Source organism: Caenorhabditis remanei, chromosome II (assembly GCF_010183535.1).
Source record: "Caenorhabditis remanei strain PX506 chromosome II, whole genome shotgun sequence".
Lineage (NCBI taxonomy): Eukaryota > Metazoa > Nematoda > Chromadorea > Rhabditida > Rhabditidae > Caenorhabditis > Caenorhabditis remanei.
The window spans coordinates 16252634-16271929 of record NC_071329.1 but is presented as its reverse complement, the minus strand read 5'-3'; the positions used below and the strand labels follow the sequence as shown (position 1 = coordinate 16271929).

The 19296-nt window shown below is 40.5% G+C and overlaps 3 protein-coding genes across 3 annotated transcripts; all 3 read right to left on the bottom strand.

Annotated features, from left to right (window-relative positions):
* Positions 1-213: 213 nt before the first annotated feature.
* On the bottom strand, positions 214-5101 carry GCK72_007340 (uncharacterized protein; the record flags this gene model as incomplete). The annotated part of the gene is made up of 12 exons (XM_053726123.1): positions 214-420; positions 466-608; positions 658-725; positions 1843-2045; positions 2091-2233; positions 2283-2350; positions 3438-3640; positions 3686-3828; positions 3878-3945; positions 4523-4725; positions 4771-4913; positions 4963-5101. The coding sequence occupies 12 exons, from the start codon at positions 5099-5101 to the stop codon at positions 214-216; spliced, it is 1731 nt and encodes a 576-aa protein (XP_053590317.1).
* A 1168-nt stretch (positions 5102-6269) lies between these two features.
* GCK72_007339 (uncharacterized protein) lies at positions 6270-7475 on the bottom strand (the record flags this gene model as incomplete). Its single annotated transcript, XM_053726122.1, has 3 exons — positions 6270-6405; positions 6458-7385; positions 7454-7475. 3 exons carry the CDS (start codon positions 7473-7475, stop codon positions 6270-6272), a joined length of 1086 nt encoding a protein of 361 aa, XP_053590316.1.
* A 10313-nt stretch (positions 7476-17788) lies between these two features.
* Positions 17789-18513, bottom strand: GCK72_007338 (uncharacterized protein; the record flags this gene model as incomplete). The annotated part of the gene is made up of 2 exons (XM_053726121.1): positions 17789-17976; positions 18057-18513. The coding sequence occupies 2 exons, from the start codon at positions 18511-18513 to the stop codon at positions 17789-17791; spliced, it is 645 nt and encodes a 214-aa protein (XP_053590315.1).
* Between the last annotated feature and the right edge of the window lie 783 nt (positions 18514-19296).

The window sequence follows — 19296 nt, the reverse complement described above, 5'->3', positions numbered from 1 at the left end:
TTTTCATGGTTGCGAAACGTCGCAGTTGCGAAGTGTCGTAGTCCCCCGATTTCCTTGTAAGAAAAGAGCAATTACGGGACAAATAAAGTGAATCTTTATTTTATTTCCCGATAAACAATTTCAGACAAAGAATTGTAGTCATACAACAAAATCATGGGCGCTCAATAGGGAGGCTGCAAAAGCAAAATCAATTCAAGCAAAAAAACATTGAACTTACCACACAATACTTTCGATTTCCGATCTTTTTCCATCCAAACCTTCATATAGGAATTTTTGTTTGGAGTCATTCGTATAATAATGTATTCCGAAAGGGTATTTGGTTGCATACCATTTCTTGTTCTCACATGTAACTCCAAACAAAGAATATACATCAACAGATCCTGTTAGTACGCCAGTTTGAAGATTAGCACTGTTCAGATACTATAAGTGAAATTTGAATCGAAATATATTTAGGATTGAACTCACTGCTTTACTATCTTTATGACTATCAGCAGGGCGAACGATTTCCGATGTACTAAAAGTAGTTGTGCCATACGTCAAATAACTATCTTGGCAAGTAATATTTCTAACGCAACCAACTCTCTCACTAATTAGTATGTCATTTCTATCTGAAATTAAATCAATTTATGAAATAAGATTTATTGGGCTCATACAAACCTGAGTCAAATGATGGAAGAATGATATCAGTAACATCGGAGCACCTGCATGGGGGCTCAATAGGGAGGCTGCAAAAGCAAAATCAATTCAAGCAACAAAACATTCAACACAGGGAATTTTTGGCGAGGGTTGGGCGCCTTGCCGGCGTTTTGCTTCTATTTTCGGCGAATTGCCTTCACTTTGGGCAGGTTGCCCACTGGGCAAGGGTTGGGCAAGAGTTGGGCGAGGGTGTGGTGGAAGAAGTGGGAGTGTGCGTGAGGATGGAGTAGGGCAAGATGCCCATTTGTAGGGCAAGATGCCCATGTGTAAGGCAATTCGCCCACTTTATAAACATGCGCTCTACTGCACTCTGAAAATCATCAGATTTGCTGCCACGTTATTTCTTATTTTTCTACTTTATTCGTTTTAAATACACTATTCTATCAAATGCATGTTTCAAACTACAGGAAAAGATTATATTCGAGAGTAAAGGAGATATTCGTAAGTGAAAAAAACTTGATTAATCCAAAATGAAATAATTTGGGACTTCAGAAAACTGCTCGATGGAAATTAAAACCTTCTCTCTTCAAAACTTCTAACGACAGCTACTAATTTGACTGTCAGCACATCGACTTTTGATGTTAGCCACATGAATTCGACTCATTCAAATAAGTTATCTTATAGTGGGCACGACAGCTCATGATTCGACTTCTCCCTTCGCTAAACCGTCTCTTAATACTAGTGTTATGATGAAAAGCGAAATCTCCTCGAAGACGGAGTACTGTTGCTACAAACTATTATAAATATAATTTCAGGTCCCTTGCCAAAGACTTCTCGTTATAATGAAATGTCGAAGCAAACTACTGCACACCGTTCGCTCCACTACTCCGATAGAATTTGTTCCCGTTCAACCCTTTCTTTTCTCACCAATTCTTCTCACATACATAATTTTATATTTGATTTTGTATTTTTGAACGAATTAATAAATGCTGATTAAATCCATAAATGTTCTTATGTTTTTTTTTACTTAAATGAATAGATCGCGACGAGGGGAGCAAGCGAAGCGCACGCTAGAAACAACATAAAATGGGCAATTCGCCCTCAATTTGGGCGGCCTTGCCGCCATCGTGGCGGCAAGCCTGCCCAATTGTTGGGCAAATTGCCCAAAATGGTGGGCGAGTTGCCCAAAATTCCCTGAGAACTTACCACACAATACTTTCGATTTCCGATCTTTTTCCATCCAAACCTTCATAAAGGAATTTTTGTTTGGAGTCATTTGTATAATAATGTATTCCGAAAGGGTATTTGGTTGCATACCATTTCTTGTTCTCACATGTAACTCCAAACAAAGAATATACATCAACAGATCCTGTTAGTACGCCAGTTTGAAGATTAGCACTGTTCAGATACTATAAGTGAAATTTGAATCAAAACATATTTAGGATTGAACTCACTGCTTTACTATCTTTATGACTATCAGCAGGGCGAACGATTTCCGATGTACTAAAAGTAGTTGTGCCATACGTCAAATAACTATCTTGGCAAGTAATATTTCTAACGCAACCAACTCTCTCACTAATTAGTATGTCATTTCTATCTGAAATTAAATCAATTTATGAAATAAGATTTATTGGGCTCATACAAACCTGAGTCAAATGATGGTAGAATAATATCAGTAACATCGGAGCACCTGCATGGGGGCTCAATAGGGAGGCTGCAAAAGCAAAATCATTTTAATTTAATTTAATTTATTGACACAAAGAAAAAATCAATAGTTCACACTTGAGACCTGATCAAGCCCCTCACGAGGCGAAAGACCGGGTAGGGGTGGGGGAGCAATGTATAAATTGAGGATCATAATGGCAAGATAGGGTTGGGGAAAGATAAATTTAAAACCGATTATTGTGGATGTATTGGTGGGGAAAGTTTCAAAAAGAATAAGTTCATTTGACTGACAGTTAAAATAGAATGGGGCGAGTGGGGGGGGGGGGGGGGGGGCGATATAACACATTGGGGTGAGAAAGCTCATAATTCAAAACCGGTTAATGGATTGTTCAAGGAGGGAGATGAATTTACCGGGTGACAGAAATTCGGGGCAATTAGATGTGATGGAATTCCAGATAGGGACTGTGGAAGAGAAAAAGTCATTAACTTGAGGCCTAATACAAATGAGTGTCATGGGGCATCTGTTAGAGTTAGACAGTCTTACATATGACTGGATTTCAGGGAAAAAAGTAGCGCCGCAAATGATTTTATAAAGTAGAATTAATTGTGATTTAAGACGACGGTGACGGAGGGAGTATAAGTCAAGAATCTCGAGACGATTTAGATAGGAGGTATAGTGTATGTTACACCTTTGAAGAACCTTTCTGGTAAACGATCGAAGAGGTTTTTCAAGTTTATGGGAGAGGATTCTAGAGGGAGACGAAGAGTAAACAGAAGAGCAATATTCGAGAACTGGAAGAACATAGGTGTTGAATAGGTGCTTGTAGAGAGGAAGGGATCGAGATCGGAATGACTTGAGTAGTTGGTTGCAGCGTAGGATAGCTAATGAAGAAGTTTTGGCGATATGGCTATCAAATTTCAAGTGTGAATCTGTTAACAATCCTAAATACCGTACTACTGGAGATTCGGTGATGGGGATGGAGTCTATGTTATAAAGATGACCCGGGTTTTTGGAACCGAGCCGTAGAAGAGTAGTTTTCGTATGAGCAAGAGGGAGAGAGTTGGCAGAGGCCCATTTGGATACAATATCGATACCAGTTTGCAAAAGAATTTCAAGCAAAAAACATTGAACTTACCACACAATACTTTCGATTTCCGATCTTTTTCCATCCAAACCTTCATATAGGAATTTTTGTTTGGAGTCATTCGTATAATAATGTATTCCGAAAGGGTATTTGGTTGCATACCATTTCTTGTTCTCACATGTAACTCCAAACAAAGAATATACATCAACAGATCCTGTTAGTACGCCAGTTTGAAGATTAGCACTGTTCAGATACTATAAGTGAAATTTGAATCGAAATATATTTAGGATTGAACTCACTGCTTTACTATCTTTATGACTATCAGCAGGGCGAACGATTTCCGATGTACTAAAAGTAGTTGTGCCATACGTCAAATAACTATCTTGGCAAGTAATATTTCTAACGCAACCAACTTTCTCACTAATTAGTATGTCATTTCTATCTGAAATTAAATCAATTTATGAAATAAGATTTATTGGGCTCATACAAACCTGAGTCAAATGATGGTAGAATAATATCAGTAACATCGGAGCACCTGCATGGGGGCTCAATAGGGAGGCTGCAAAAGCAAAATCAATTCAAGCAAAAAAACATTCGGCTCTATTCCAGTTTAGATGTCCTTTGAAAACTTGAACGTCCCAAAAAACACTTTGACGTCCTTTGAAACATTCAAACGTCCTTTCGGATCCCAAATATGTTCAAAAATGTTTAGACGTCCCAAAAAACATTTAGACGTCTCAAAAAACGTTCAGACGTCCCATAAAATTTTGAGACGTCCCTTGAAATCCCGAAATTTGGTTTTAAATAATTAGACGTCCCACAAAACATTTAGATGTCCCAAAAACATTTAAACGTTCCAAAAAATATTGAGACGTCCCTTCAGCACTAAAAATCACTGAAAGTGTTTAAGGGACGTCTTAATGTTTTTTGGGACGTCGAAATCTTCAGAACTATGTTTTGGGATTTCAAGGGAGTCTAAACATTTTATGGGACGTTTAAACGTTTTTTGGGACGTCTAAACTTTTGAAAGGACGTTTAAAAAAAATTAGAGGTTGAAAGGACGTTTAAGTGTTTTTTGGGACGTGTGAGTTTTTAAAGGACATCTAAACTGGAATAGAGCCAAACATTCAACTTACCACACAATACTTTCGATTTCCGATCTTTTTCCATCCAAACCTTCATAAAGGAATTTTTGTTTGGAGTCATTCGTATAATAATGTATTCCGAAAGGGTATTTGGTTGCATACCATTTCCTGTTCTCACATGTAACTCCAAACAAAGAATATACATCAACAGATCCTGTTAGTACGCCAGTTTGAAGATTAGCACTGTTCAGATACTATAAGTGAAATTTGAATCAAAACATATTTAGGATTGAACTCACTGCTTTACTATCTTTATGACTATCAGCAGGGCGAACGATTTCCGATGTACTAAAAGTAGTTGTGCCATACGTCAAATAACTATCTTGGCAAGTAATATTTCTAACGCAACCAACTCTCTCACTAATTAGTATGTCATTTCTATCTGAAATTAAATCAATTTATGAAATAAGATTTATTGGGCTCATACAAACCTGAGTCAAATGAGGGAAGAATGATATCAGTAACATCGGAGCACTCGCAATAATCTGCACTCCTTCTCCATTTCACACAGCAGTGACATTCTTGGATATTCCAAATGAAGAATAAAGAAATGATTATGAACCAGTTCATTTTTGATGAGAAGTGTTGACTTCTGTCCCTTTATATGCATTTTCGAATGATCGTTTGGTATCTTTATGATAATTAACTGACAGGAATAATTTACATAGCTGATCAATTTCATAAAATTATACATAACATCAAAAGTTTAAAAATCTTCTTGAAGCGGATAGAGGAAATTCGGATGGCTAGTTGTAATCTGAAAATGTTAGTTTTACTACGTTTCTACTATTAGCACGTTTCTTATAACTTCGCTCCACTGAAATGCCGTTGAAAATTTGCACACAATTTCCGTCGGTTTCGGTAGAGCGCGATTTTACCCGATTATTCAATTCATTTTGTTTTTTATTTGTTTGAAATTTCTCAATTTGTTTCAAAAGGTACGGTTTGCAACAACTTGGCGGTCTCTGCTTTTCTCTGCGTCTCTCCTTTTTTGGTTTCGCGCGCAAACAGTGTCCGCAACTTTTAACCCAAGAATTCTCGCGCAAACACAAATTTTGCAACACTATTTTTGTATTTTTTGCAATTCTGGTCAAATTTTTCGCACCATTTCGATAGTTTTCGTTGAGAAATGACCGAGGAATTACTATTTCTTAAGACACTAGTCATCTCGCATATCTTATATTATTCCCCTTGGCTCACTATCTTCAAAAAGTTGCAAAATAGTAAGATTCTCTTCAAACATGCATTTGTGGTGTTTGAAGATAACTATTACATTCACTTGATGAAAAACTGCCAAACAAATAGGCGTGATGTAGAAAAAGCTTCTCATTTTGTGTTACGACAAAACCGAATTTGGAAGTAAAGAAAGTGATCAAGGAAGAACTTGACGGAATCGAGATGGGTAAGTTGAAAGTAGGAATCAGGGAACATGACCTAACCATGAATGTACCAATGAACAGTTACTTCTTGATTGAGATCAGTGTGAACAAGAATTCAGATATCCAGCAGACCGAACAACATATGGGAGAGTTCATAGTGAAAAGGAAAATTGTGAAACGGGATGAATGATTTTGTAATAAATTCGCTGTTCAACTTGAATCTTGATGAAAAATGTTTATCAGAAGTGTAAATAAAGTGTGATTGAGTCAACATAAAACTGAAGAAATTGAAAAGCAGAGTGAGAAACAAAAGCATTAGAAACTGAAGAAGGCTGATATTCACTCGTAAAAATTAGCCTTCATCGAACTCGAACAACTCTCATATTGAGAACCCATTTATATAAAGAACGTCGAACTTCGGGATTTCTGTGAGTTTTAGCTGGCACATAAAACACTTCCAACCTGTTTTCGTGTCCCATGGAAACGGTTACACATCTGAAAATGGTTATGTAATTGATTGGAAACAAAGATCATTCTAATACCAAACCTTTTCGTTCTCTTCGCGTTTTCCATGCGAGTTCTAATCAATCTCACAAGTTCTCTAACTATTTCTTCTTCCAGGATTGGAAAAAAATAACAAGTTCCAACAGGTCGCTTGTCATTGAGCCAGCTCCTTGCCAACGCAAAATATTCATCGGCTTGAAAAGTAATTATAGAATATATCAAAATGACAGTTTGATTTGGGAGAGTTCTGAGCAATAATGGCAAATCGGCCTGATAACTACCATCTTTTATTTTTAATAATTTCGCACTTCTAATTGCTGGTAAATGGAAATCATTCACACCGATATCGGCCTCAAATATAGCAAAGATAGTGACCTTATTCAGTGGAAAACTGGAACTGTCGATCAATGAAAGTATTTGGTTATATCGCAATGACATATCCATTACATTTTCTATGCATTTCACTCTAATTTTGAATCCAACTGGCAATCTCAACATCGAACACCAAGGCATTGAAAAATCTCGAACTTGAATAACGCCTTGTCTACCTCCAAATAGAATTGTGTTGAGTTGTTTTGCTGCTTCATGAAGTCTCTTTGTATACATGTATCTCTGAATCTGCTTTTTGGTTCCTTTAGAAGACACCGTCAATTGAATATAACAGGTATACGGAGGACTCAAGTTGTGACGGCGATAATGGAATGGAAGAAGGGAATGACGATGATAAGCAATCTGCTTGTTTTTAAGTGCCAACGCCGATTCATAATTTCTCAAAATTCGTTTTTCAATATCTTCAACTAGATCCGTATCGAGACGAAGAAGCTCTCCGTTCACATCTACGAGTGGCACGTCACCAGCCTCCAAAATATAAGTCTCTGGAGCTTGAAAGCCATATTGATCCAGATTGTATGGAACTCCAAGCTTGTTTTCATTTTCAACCCTCTTGGGAATGATTTCTCCAGGTTGGAAGTCTCGATAAACTCTCACATAATATTTTGTATCGTTAATAGACGTGTCGGTACTACCAAGATCGAGATACCGAATTCGATTTTGTCATTCATAAGAAGGACAAGATTAAGATAAACTTGAATAAACTAGGTTACTGCTGATTAGACTGAAGAGCGCACCAAGGGCTGACGAGTGCGCGAAAGGTGTGCAAGAAGAACTAGCAATTGCACGGAGAGTCGCAGATAGACGACTACGTTAACAGACGAATGACTACAAGGATGAATCTTAGTGGAGCTAATGCTAATTCAAGAGACGAAGTAAGACGAAGAAGAGATGAAGTTGAAGAAGATTCCTTTGAAGGTTGAAGTTCTGTGTGTGAATAAAAGAGTGTACCTGAAATGGGCAAGAAAGAACAATCTACGTTTTAACAGGTTTATTAAACGTAAAGGAGAAAGGAGAATACTTTAACTCCTTAACCGGGGATAGAAGATGGCCTAAAAGGAGATCCGATTCGCTGCCGGATATTATGAAAGAATTACAGATAGAAGGGAAGTTAGACTTGTGACATTCAGCTCAAGAGGTCACTTTTATTATCAGATTAATTATTAGAAAGTAACGATGAGGAGAAAGAATCATAAAGATCATTTTTAAATATACAAGTCAACAACCACCCAACGCGAAAAACGTCTCTTCTCCTCCTCGCGACACGAGCGGTCTCGCCACGAACCAAACGATAGCAGCCCTCCGAGAGAGAGACGCAGACAGCCTGGTGTAGATATACGGAGCGAGAGGAAGAACGGGCAGCAGGGACGGGTGACGACGTGACCTGAAAGATCTGAAAGAGGGAAGAAGAATGGATTGGAACAGATTAACAAATATAATATTATCTTAATGAATTGTGGTTTATATTATTATGCTTCGGTTATGCCCGATAGTTTGACCGAGCATTATTACTCTTTGATTCTCGTCAACCGTGCTTGCTCAACTTGTGGAACGTCAGTTTCCACAACACTCCCTCCCCCTGGGGAGGTTCGACCTCGGGATAACTGAGTTATTCCGAGTCGGAATCTGGGGAATACTGTATTCGGTCTTTGGCTTTTCTTGGTGGCTGTATTCTTGTAGGTTTTATAGCTTGTTCTTGATTCTTGGACCTGTGTGTCGTATTTTCTGGGATTTGTAACATCTCGTCGTCTTCTTCGATTTCGAGAGGGATCAACTGGTTGACCGCTCTGTCTTTGATGGATCCTTTATACAGTACTTCAACTGATTGTACGCTTGGGGGTGTCCCTAATAATTTGGTGATTTTCCCAATGGGCCATGTGTGTCTTGGCAGCATCTCTTCTTGAATTAGCACGATTTGTCCAACTTTTGGCGGTCCCTTACTAAATCGGTTATTCTTGTTTGCGTTTTCCCTTAGCAACAGTAAGTAGGACGTTGACCATAGTTTCCAGAGTTTTTCCAGGACTTTGTCCAGTTTAGTTATGTGTTCTCGAGTCTCTTTCTCAGTTGTGCTGACTGTAGGGTCATACAGAATGTCCCCTTTCAAGGTATCATTATCATTGGGTACTTCGAGAAGTACTGCTAGTAGTAGGAAGTCGATCGGGCGTAACGCTGGTACGTCGTCAATTTCTGCTGGATTTTTGATTAGAGGTCTTGAATTAATCGCTCCTTCAACCCTTTTCATTATCGAGTGCAGCTCAGGGAAGGTGAATATCTGTCTTCCAATTTCTTTCCGAAACTGCTTTTTTGCGATACCGACAATTCTTTCATATACACCTCCCTGCCAGGGTGCTAATGGGGTGATGTGGCGGAAGTTGATTTCGTGCTGAGCCAGGAAGTTGATTAGTTTTGATTCTGGTTCGTAGTTCTTGATATCCTCCTTTAGGATTCTTTCTCCTAGCAAGAAAGTTTGTGCATTGTCCGAGAATATATAATTGGGGACCCCTCTTTGGGCGAATACTGCTTTCAATGCGTTTAAATAACTTGAAGTTGAGCTGTCTGCACATATCTCCAAGTGAGTGCATCTCGTGGATAGGCAAGTGTAGATCAATACGTATCCTTTTTCCAATTCATTGTAGTTTTTGGTTTTGTATTGTATGGGGCCGAAAAAATCCAAGCCTACTTTGGCGAAGGGAGTAGACGGGACGGTCCTGTTATTCTTTAGACACTTGCTATACGGGTAGTGGTACGGGAATGCTTTTACTTTTCTGCATGCTACACATTTGGATATCGTAGTCCGAGCTAGTCTTCCATCGGTTTGTATCCAATATTTGGTTCTTAAGGCGGTTACTAGATAGTTGGCTGGTAGATGGACGTTTTCTTTATGGATTTCCTCCATGAGCATGGCTGCTAGTTTGTGTTCTCTGTGAACTAGAATTGGTTCGCTTGTCTCCAGTGGGATGTTTGGTGATTGATAGTGCTTCTTTGTTCTCCACAATCCGTCTTCTGACTGGAAGGGTTCGAGGGATTTCTTGAATGTCCAATTCTGGCTTTCCGCTTCTTTATAGTGCTCAGTGAACACTGTAAGTCTAGCTAGTCGGCGTTGCCTTATTTCACGCTCTACCGTATTCACAATTTTATTGCATTCTTGATATTCTCTCAACCGTTTGCTATTCAATCTTTTGTTTCTTGTTATTGAGTTTATGAACTTTAAGACTAAGTGTGTGATCCTAGTCAGTGACGATAGCGAGTTAGTGTACTCAAACGGTACGAACGATGTGTATTTCTCAAGGAGTGTCTTCTCCTTTTTTGACGTTATCGCTGTCACGTTTACACTAGTTTCTACCATTACAAGGTTAGCCATCGCTGACGCCTTCTTTTTCTGTCGAATCGTCCTATTCTTGGGATTAGTGGCGATTCTCATTTCGTGCTGTATCTCATCTTGGTCTTCGAAGGGACACCGGATTTCTCCTTCCAGCTTGGTTTCCCACTTCTCTTTCGAGTCGTAAAGGAAACTAGGGCCGTTTAGCCAGAAACTACAGTTTTGTAGAGATGTAGAGTCCATTCCTCTTGTTGCTAGATCCGCCGGGTTTCTGTCTGTCGCTACATGATGGTATGATACTTCCAATCCCATCTCTTTCATTGTCTTATTTACTTCATGTACTGTGGTCACTCTGTTGTTGACCTACTGTTTCTTTTGTTCTTCTGTGAGGATCCAATACAACGCAATAATGGAATCGCTGAATACGTCCAAAGATAATGGTTTGTCCTTTTCTGGTAATTCCTTGATTAAGCTTTCACTGTATCTCAGTCCGATTTCCATTGCTAGTAATTCGAGTCTTGGAATGGTCCAGTCAGCTCCACTAGTTGGCCTGACTTTTGATTTTGATCCGACTAAGTTAGACTCTACCGACCCATCTTCGTGACGATATATCATGTATACTGCACATGCGTATGTGTATTGAGAGGCGTCACAGAACACTACAATCTCTGGACGTTCGTTTGGATAGAACTGTTGTCTTAGTTTTCTTGGAATAATGAGTGCAGTGTCTTTGTATTGTTTTTTGATGATTTCCCACTCTTTGTTCAGTTTATCTGTAAGGGGTTCTTTCCAATCCAGTCCGTTCAGCCAGATCTTTTGTACGAATCTCTTTATCTTTACATGCAATGGAGATGAGTATCCCATTGGATCGAATGTCCGTGCGAAAAACGAAGCTATCTCACGCTTTGTTGGTCTGTTATCAGATGGCTCGGGGATTGTTACCGTGATTGTGTCTTCTGTCGTATTCCAGCTGTATCCCAAGAATTTTGAAATGTGTGATTCGGCTCTGTCTTCTTCGGGTATTTCTAATTGAGCTGGGTGGTAGTTTGTTCCGAACTCTCTCACCGGCATGCTCATGACACTGAATTCTTGCTGGATACCTTTGATTTTTGGAAGTACTTCTTCTGCATAATTTGTTGAGACCATGATATTATCTACATATAGATTTTTGTCGATTTCAATACTCAGCACGCTGGCTGCCATCAATAGATAGTGTCGGATAGTCGCTGCCAACAGGAAAGGAGAGCAACGCATCCCGAAGGGGATCCTGGTGAACCTATACTCCACCAGATTGTCTCCCGTAGGTGGTTTCTCAATGTCGTCTACCCACAACCACTTGGTGGCGTTTCTATCTTTTTCTTGTAGTCTTACTTGATGAAATGCGCGAGCAATGTCGCCCACGATTGGGAATTGATCGATTCGGTGTCTCAGATGTAATCCTGGGGCCGTTCGCAGCATGTTTGGGCCTTCGAATACGCACTCGTTGAGGGACAGCTGTCCTTTCTGATGTGAAGATGAGTCTCCCACGATTCTCACTTTCGTATTTGCCGAGTTTGCTTTAAAGACTGCATTTTGTGGAGCGTAATAACTCCTTCCTTGTTTTTGCATCTCTGGTGTAACGCGTTCAACTATTCCTTCTTTCAACTGGTTATTAATGATCTTGTTGTATTCTCTCAATAGATTCGGATTGTTTCGAAGTTTCTTGATCAAACACGTCAGTCTTTTATACGCTAAGTTTTTATTAGTTCCCATGCGAGCCTCTTTTCCGTTCCATGGAAGTGCTACAGCGATTTGACCATCTTCCGTGGTCTGTAGTGTGTCTTCGAACCATTGTAGGAGTCGGCGTTGGTCGAGGTATTCTTCCTCTCTCTGGGTAGCTGACTCTACTTCACAGTTTTCGCTTTTCCAAAGTTGCAGAATTAGATCGGTTAGTTCGTCTTCGCCTGCTCTTCCATATTTCTGAGCCATGAGTGTATTGATGGACTGTTCTTTTCTTTTATTTTGTGGTCCGGCTGTGATATCTCCAGTGGTTGTTTCCATCACTGGGCAGTGTCTGGCTCTTGGGAATGTCATTTTGGCAAATGGACTCAGTTCGACGTATCTCCCTGAAGGTAAGCAGATTCTTTGCGATCCTCTGATGAAATGCGGGAGGATGTCATTTCCCAGGATCATTCCGATGCGCTTCTTTTCAAACTTTTTACTGGGTATCACGTCTGTATTGCTTAGTCCATATATTCCTAGTTCTTGGTTATCTTCGTCACTAAAGACAGGGGTTTCGTATCTGATTTCTGGTAGGTCTGGTACTCCAGCTACGAAGGTTTTATATTCAAGTGTTCCGCCTTTGATTGTCATCTCGTAGATTTTGCTGGAGTTTCTGCTCTTGCTTCTGTAGCCGTTTACTGTTAACTTGATCTCTTGTGCTACTTTCAGTCCGAGCTCTTGAGCTGCTTGATCAGCAATTAGTGTTATGCTTGCTCCTGTATCTACTAGAGTTAGAATTTGGTAGTTATTGGACATTTGTAGTGTTGTCAGTGGGAGAGAGATGTCTTCTTCATTGGTATTTAGTTCTGTTGGTTCGAATGAATCTGTTTGTAGCGTATGAGTGATTTGATTGATTCTCGTTTCTTTATCCACTAGCGTGGCGTCCTCATATAGACTAGTAGTATCAAAGAGTGTATTTTCCGACGGACTAACGAGGAGAATATCACGTGTTTGTTGGACTGTCTCATTTGTATATGCTTTGTTGGAGGCATTTCCCGCAGAACTATCAAGGGGAGTGATAGTGGTGCTCTCTGTATATAATTGGTTTGCTCTTGAGATCTTTTCTTTAGTATTGGTATACGAAGTACTAACGAGGATGTCACTGGATGTGTTTTTTATGTATTTAGACGGGTATTCTGGTTTATTCTCATACGCTGATGATGTATCCACCATTTTCGGTGTATCTTTTAATAACATTAATGACTTGGTTGCCCTTTTTGGCTCTGTTTCTTTTGAATTTGAGGTTATGAAGATTGATTTATTTTTAGTGTTGTTGGGCACGAAAAAACTCGATTCCATTTGGTGTCGCTGCGGATGGAGGATAGTTCCGGTAGTCTCTATAAGCTTCTTTTAGTTTACATGCTGCTGTGTGGTGTTTACCGCAGCAGTAGAAGCAACTGACTTGTGAGATACACTCGGTGACGTTGTGAGTTCGAGAGGCGCAGTTGCTACAAGCTTTCTTTTCATCGATCCATTTCCGGACGTTCGAGCTGCTTAACAAGCATCGAACCAACTTATGTCCCTTTCCGCATATTTGACAGTATGACTCTTCGTCATATTCCCTTGGGAAGGTATAACGCATGAGTGCAATATTAGGACCTGGTCCCAGCTTATAACGTTCCGGATTTTGGCAATCCGTCAATGGTTTCATAGCTTCTTCTTGGATAGACAGTTGTGTGCCCGTTGAGTGTCCCACCGATGGTGGTGAGCCGTTTTCTTTGAACCACGCGGCGTTGTTCGATCTTTGCTGGCGTTGTCCGAACGACGCTGGACTATTGTTGCTCTGAGGCACTGGGTTATATCCCGTCTGTTGAGTATGATTTCTTGGGTCTTGACTCTGATTCATAATTTTGTTTGGCCCGTTACACTGTTGGTTCTGGAAGAATTGCTGATGCGGTGGTGGATTAGCATAGTAATTTATGTTACTGGGTTGCGGGTTCCAGTAATTCGTGCTTGCTGGAACTGGAGATTGAGTATGGACTTGGTTCTGGTTTAAGCTCATCTGAGGTGGATACTGAATGTGCTGATGACTGTATGGGTTCAACTGATTATTGATTTGTTGAGATTGTGGAAATTGATGTTGGGTTGGCGTATTTGGCTGATATGGGGTTTGAGAGCTCATATATTGATGATTTTGAGATTGAGCTGGAAGTTGAGACTGTGTTGTCTGATTGAGTTTTGGGGAATTATGGACTTCCGATCCGATTTGATCACCTTTGGCTTGTTGGAAGTGGGATGATTTTGTGCTTTGAGACTTTGATTTCTCCCTTCTTGCTCCAAAGGCAAATACCTCTGCTGAATTTTCATCATCGGTTTCTTTGTCTTCTTCTTCTTTTGAGTCGGTTTCTGACTGAGTTACGTGCAATTCTGTTTTCCATTTTTTTATAGTCTGGTTCGCCGATCTTCCTGTGATCTCGGCGTCTTCGATTTGATTCTCAAGATGTTCTTCAGCCTTTTCGTAAATCTTTTCTGTGGTAAGTGTTTCGTTCCGTAACATCTTGTTACACATGGCACGTACTGCATCTGGCATTCGGCCTAGCAGTGCTTTCGTCGAATGATACTCGAATCCATGTGGCTCCTCTTCCAGGACCTTGTCGTGGAGACTCCTTGATAGAGCAAGCGACTTGATGAATGTGTCGATGCTGTCGTCTGACACAATTATCTTTTCAAACTGATTTCTGACTGAAGTTGAGTCTTTTCTTTTATAAGTCCTATTGAAGTTTCTCATTGTCGTTTCGATTGCTTTTCCAGGATCATTAAGAATAGACTTTTGAACCGCGGCATCCCCGCTAATTTTTTGCATTAATGTGTCTCGTCTTACGGCTAGGGATATAGTTTCCGATTCCAGATAATCTGTCATGATGTTACGGAAGGAAGCGTATTCTGAGACGATTCCTGTGAATGGCTTGATCGTAGCTACGTGTCTTGCTAAATCTCTCTCTGATATTTCCTTTCTTCTTTCAGAATATTGAGTCTGTGTGTTTTGTCTTTGCTGTTGTGATGAGGTTCTGTCATGTTCTTGGTATTCTTGGTTACTGTGACGGCTCTGTTGTCTCGTTTCTGCGTTAATATTCTCATCGTTTTTTGTCTGTTTATTCAACAAATAGAATATGGGGCATTCTTGTATCGAGTGTCTGCCTACTCTGCATTTTGGACATCTTCCATTCTCTAAGCATACTCTCGCGATCATTTCTTCATCTGCAGTGCATACCGAGATTTTGTGGTTTCCGTTGCATACTTCGCATCTATTCGCTGGAGCTTGCAAGATATCTCCAGTTCTTTGTGAATTGTATACTTGATTATGTTCGTTATAATACTGGTTATTATAAGTTTGATAGTTTGGGTTATACTGATTTTCAAGGCGGCTTTGTCTTTGATGATGATTGTAGTCGGAGTAGGGGTTTCCGTTTATGTTTCTACTCTGGTATTGTCTTTGGATATTCTCTTCGAAGTTCGAGTATCCGTTATTGGGTCTTGGAGATGGCCTTTCTGCTGACGAATTTCTCCTATTAAATTCACTTATGAGTCGGTTTCCTACTCTTACTTGTCCCGCTGGACTTTGGAAGGTTAAATGGTTAATATCAGCCGCTGCTGGATTATGAGTATCTACTCTGTTTTGCTGAATTCTTTGACGAGAGTCAACCTGCTGGTTGGCGTTACCTCCGAGCTCGGGGTTAGTAGGAATAGTTCCATTAAGGATCGGAGTCTCCGGAAGCCTGGAATTCATCTCCTGTGTGCCGTCAATGTATAAGTTCTGAGTACTTTTCGGCAACTGGAGATCCTCCGCCAAGAGATCCGATATCTCATTTGTTTCGGCTGAGTTGGCCATATAGAGTTCTTGGTACAGAGGAAATTTCATGGGAGAGGCTACCAACGGCTCCTGGTTTGGAGCGTCGATTGATTCCGCCATGATATGTAGCACTTGTTGGCAGGGATGTGCGGAACGGAAATCGGAAATTCCGAAATTTCCGAAATTTCCGACTTTTTTCGGAACTTTTTTCCGTCGGAAAATTTCCGAAATATTTTTTCGGAAATTTCGGAAATTTCCGATTTCCGGAAATAATTTCGGAAAAAGAAAACGTTTCCGAAATTTCCGAAAAAACATTTCGGAAATTTCGGAAACAAAACAGTACTGTAGTTTAAAACGCACATGCTGAAAAAATTACATTGGTCTCGCGAATAATTCGAGAAACATTTGAATTTTCAAATTTTATTTGTTTTTAATATTCATATTTCCCAATAGAGTACAGCTTTCGCTGATCTTTCATGCGTTTTTATTGCAATTAATTGAAAATTATGGTTTTCAGCATCAAAATTTATCTACTTGTCAAATGACGGGCCGGCTAAACAATGATTTCCGGAATTTCCGGAATTTCCGAAATTTCCGAAAAAAAAATTTCGGAAAATTTCCGAGTTCCGAAATTTCCGAAACAGAGAAGTCGGAAAAAAGAAACGTTTCCGAAATTTCCGAAAAAAAAATTCGGAAAATTTCCGAGTTCCGAAGTTTCCGAAATTTTTATTTCCGCACATCACTGCTTGTTGGGGAGACAGAGGTGGCGGCGGGACTTGTTCCTCGCTCGCCTCGTGGAGTTCTCGAAACATTTCAATCTTTGCTTTTACCGCGATGAGCAAATGCTTTCGTTGATCTTCTCGTTCTTCGACGGCGATTTTGCATAGATTTTCAAGTTCTTCCCACTCTTCATTGTCTTCTTCTGCCTCCTTTACCAACTTGGTTGCTTTGTCCCGAAGGATTTGAGGTAACCCGTCCAACTGGGTTTCCATTGATATCAACGTATTAAGAGCATCAGTTGTTACAGCTAGATCAGGGTTGGGATGACCTTTGTTGTTCTGTTCAGCGGCCCTACAGGCTGCCTTTCTATCGGCTTCCCATTGATCCACGTATTCCAAGACTTGTTTCGATCCTTCTATTACTTTTGTGATGCAGGACTTGAGGCGTCCTGCTCGTTGAGCCAAGGTCTGGATCCGATGAGTCGGAGCCATTGATGCACGATACCAGTTGAAGAGAAAAAGAGTCTGAAATAAATTTGATTATACGTAAAAGGGGGTCGAAAGACCAAGAGAGGAAAAAGAGGAAGAGATAGAGAAGAGGAGAATAAGACAGGACGAGAGGAAAGAGAAGGAGAGAGTAACGGCAGAGTTCATAACCAAATCTAGTTTAATACAATCTTGTTTAATGTCATCTTGTTTAATATAATCTTGTTTAATATAATCTTGTTTAGCACCTTTTATAACCATAAGTCAGTAGGTTTTGTAACGACCGTACTCGCGAAGTACGATTGGACTCGGAAAGGTTTATCCTATCGATCGCTAGGCTAATAGTGCGGAAGTTTGGTAGAGCTCCCGTTGGTGTCGACCCCAACGGTTACTCCTTCCTACTACAGTGAACCTTTATGGTCTCTGTCCGTGTCATTACTCCACCATGACTATTAGAGAATTTATCCATTTTACAGAGTTTTGTTTGACGTGTTACGTGTGACGTGTTCTTTGAAATGCTTGCAAAGACCAGTTGACGAAATGTTCAACAGATGTGTGCTTTATTTTGAAAAGACACACTTCGGGTGTCTGGCCCGACAACAGACGAACAGTATCCTCAAGGCGGGTTTTTCCGCTACGGATGTACTTTAACAATTGTAAACAATGAAAGGGAAATAAAGTAAGAAATGAAAGAAAGGATAGATAAAGAGGTGTGTCCTTTACGAGGACTTATTTGAGAAGTTACTACGAGTTGGGATAGAGTACCTAATTGGGGTTTTGTCTACGAGTTACTATATTTAATTTTTAGTTATACTAGAGAGTGAAGATATTATACTAGAGTAAAGACGAGGGGAAATTAAAGTTATTACAATAAAGGTGAATAAAGAGATGGGAGATAAAGGATTACGGCTACTGATGATGGTGATTTGGTGGATTTGCCGGACCCGACTGTTGTTGATAGTAGCCATACTGTTGTTGTGGCATCGGTTGCATCTGCATCGGAACCATCTGTTGTGGTTGTTGATATTGAAATTGCTGAGCTGGAACCATCGGGTTCATCGGGTACCCTGGGCCGTAAGTTGGACCAGCTGGCATCACTGAAATATTTTTATTTATTTATTTATTTTTAATCTGATCTCGTATTCAGTTTGATAGATCTCTTATGTTATTTACTTACTCGGTTGCTGATGATACTGTTGTTGTGGCATCATAGAATGCTGATTTTGAGCTGGTGCAGCTACTGGTGCTGGAGCTGGAACTGGAGTTTCCTTAGCTGGCGACTTGGATCTGGGGCGTTGCGCCGAGAATCTTGGACGTCTGAACTCCGACGTGTTTGGTCTCTTTGAGACATGCGACTCAAAGATGCAGATCTCTGAGAGATGCAAGGTTTTTCCGTATTCTTGCTTGCCTTTGCAGATTTGACATTGCTCCATCGCCTTTGGGCAATTGATCCGCGAACACTGAAGATCTCCGCACGTACAGCATATCTGACGTCTTCTGAATTGCTGGAGTTTCTCTAGTTTACTAGGGAATTGTGGGCAATCGGCAAGTCTATGTGCACTATCCCTGCACAACGGGCAGTCTTCTAGAGCTCTTCGTGGAATAGCTGGTGGATCCTTCTCATTTTGGTCCATCGGTCCTTTCTTCTTTCCCCTCTTAACAAAACTGTGTGCACAACAGTTTTTCGGCCCGTTTAAACTCGTTATTGTTTCTCTGTCCGGTTATTCCCGCCGGCAGAGCTCCCCCTCGGTTATCCCGTTTCAGCTGGTACGAAGCACATTTGGTACTTCGACACGCAAACGACAATCTGGCATCGTCAACAGTCAAGGAATAGTTCAACGACAAAGAACACCTACACAGCTGCACACTATCACACAAAAGGTAAATTTATCGAGGTCCTGGTACAGAGCGGTGCGGGAAGTTTGAACATGGGATGACCACCGCGTCATCTCTCAAACGAACCCCACAACTCTCAGGTCTCGCAGTTTCAATCTGTAACTGAGTGTGAAAGCATTCTCCACAACTAAAACCATTGCATTTCTGTTGTCGCGAGATAGCAGAATGTGATGAGACAATTTTTCCATTCGCGATGGTCGTCGAAGTACAGCTGATCGGACGGAAAGTGAAGATATTTGCTCCGCTTCAGAGCATGAAGTAAGGTGAGAACAGCAAGCCTGTATACACAAGCCCCTCAAAGCAGGGATGGTCCGCAAGGTCGACACGGACATAGCGAGGTGAGAACAGCATCGTGACTGTGTCCGCTCCCCCTATAGTCACTAGGGATGACTTGCCGTAGGTGCAAGGCAGAGACAGCGCTCGGACGCGAGCATGGAAGTGGTATGTACAGAAGATTCGCGTACATACACCCCCTTCGCAGTCAAGGGATGGTCAGTAAGCAGAAAAATAGTAAGTTTAGC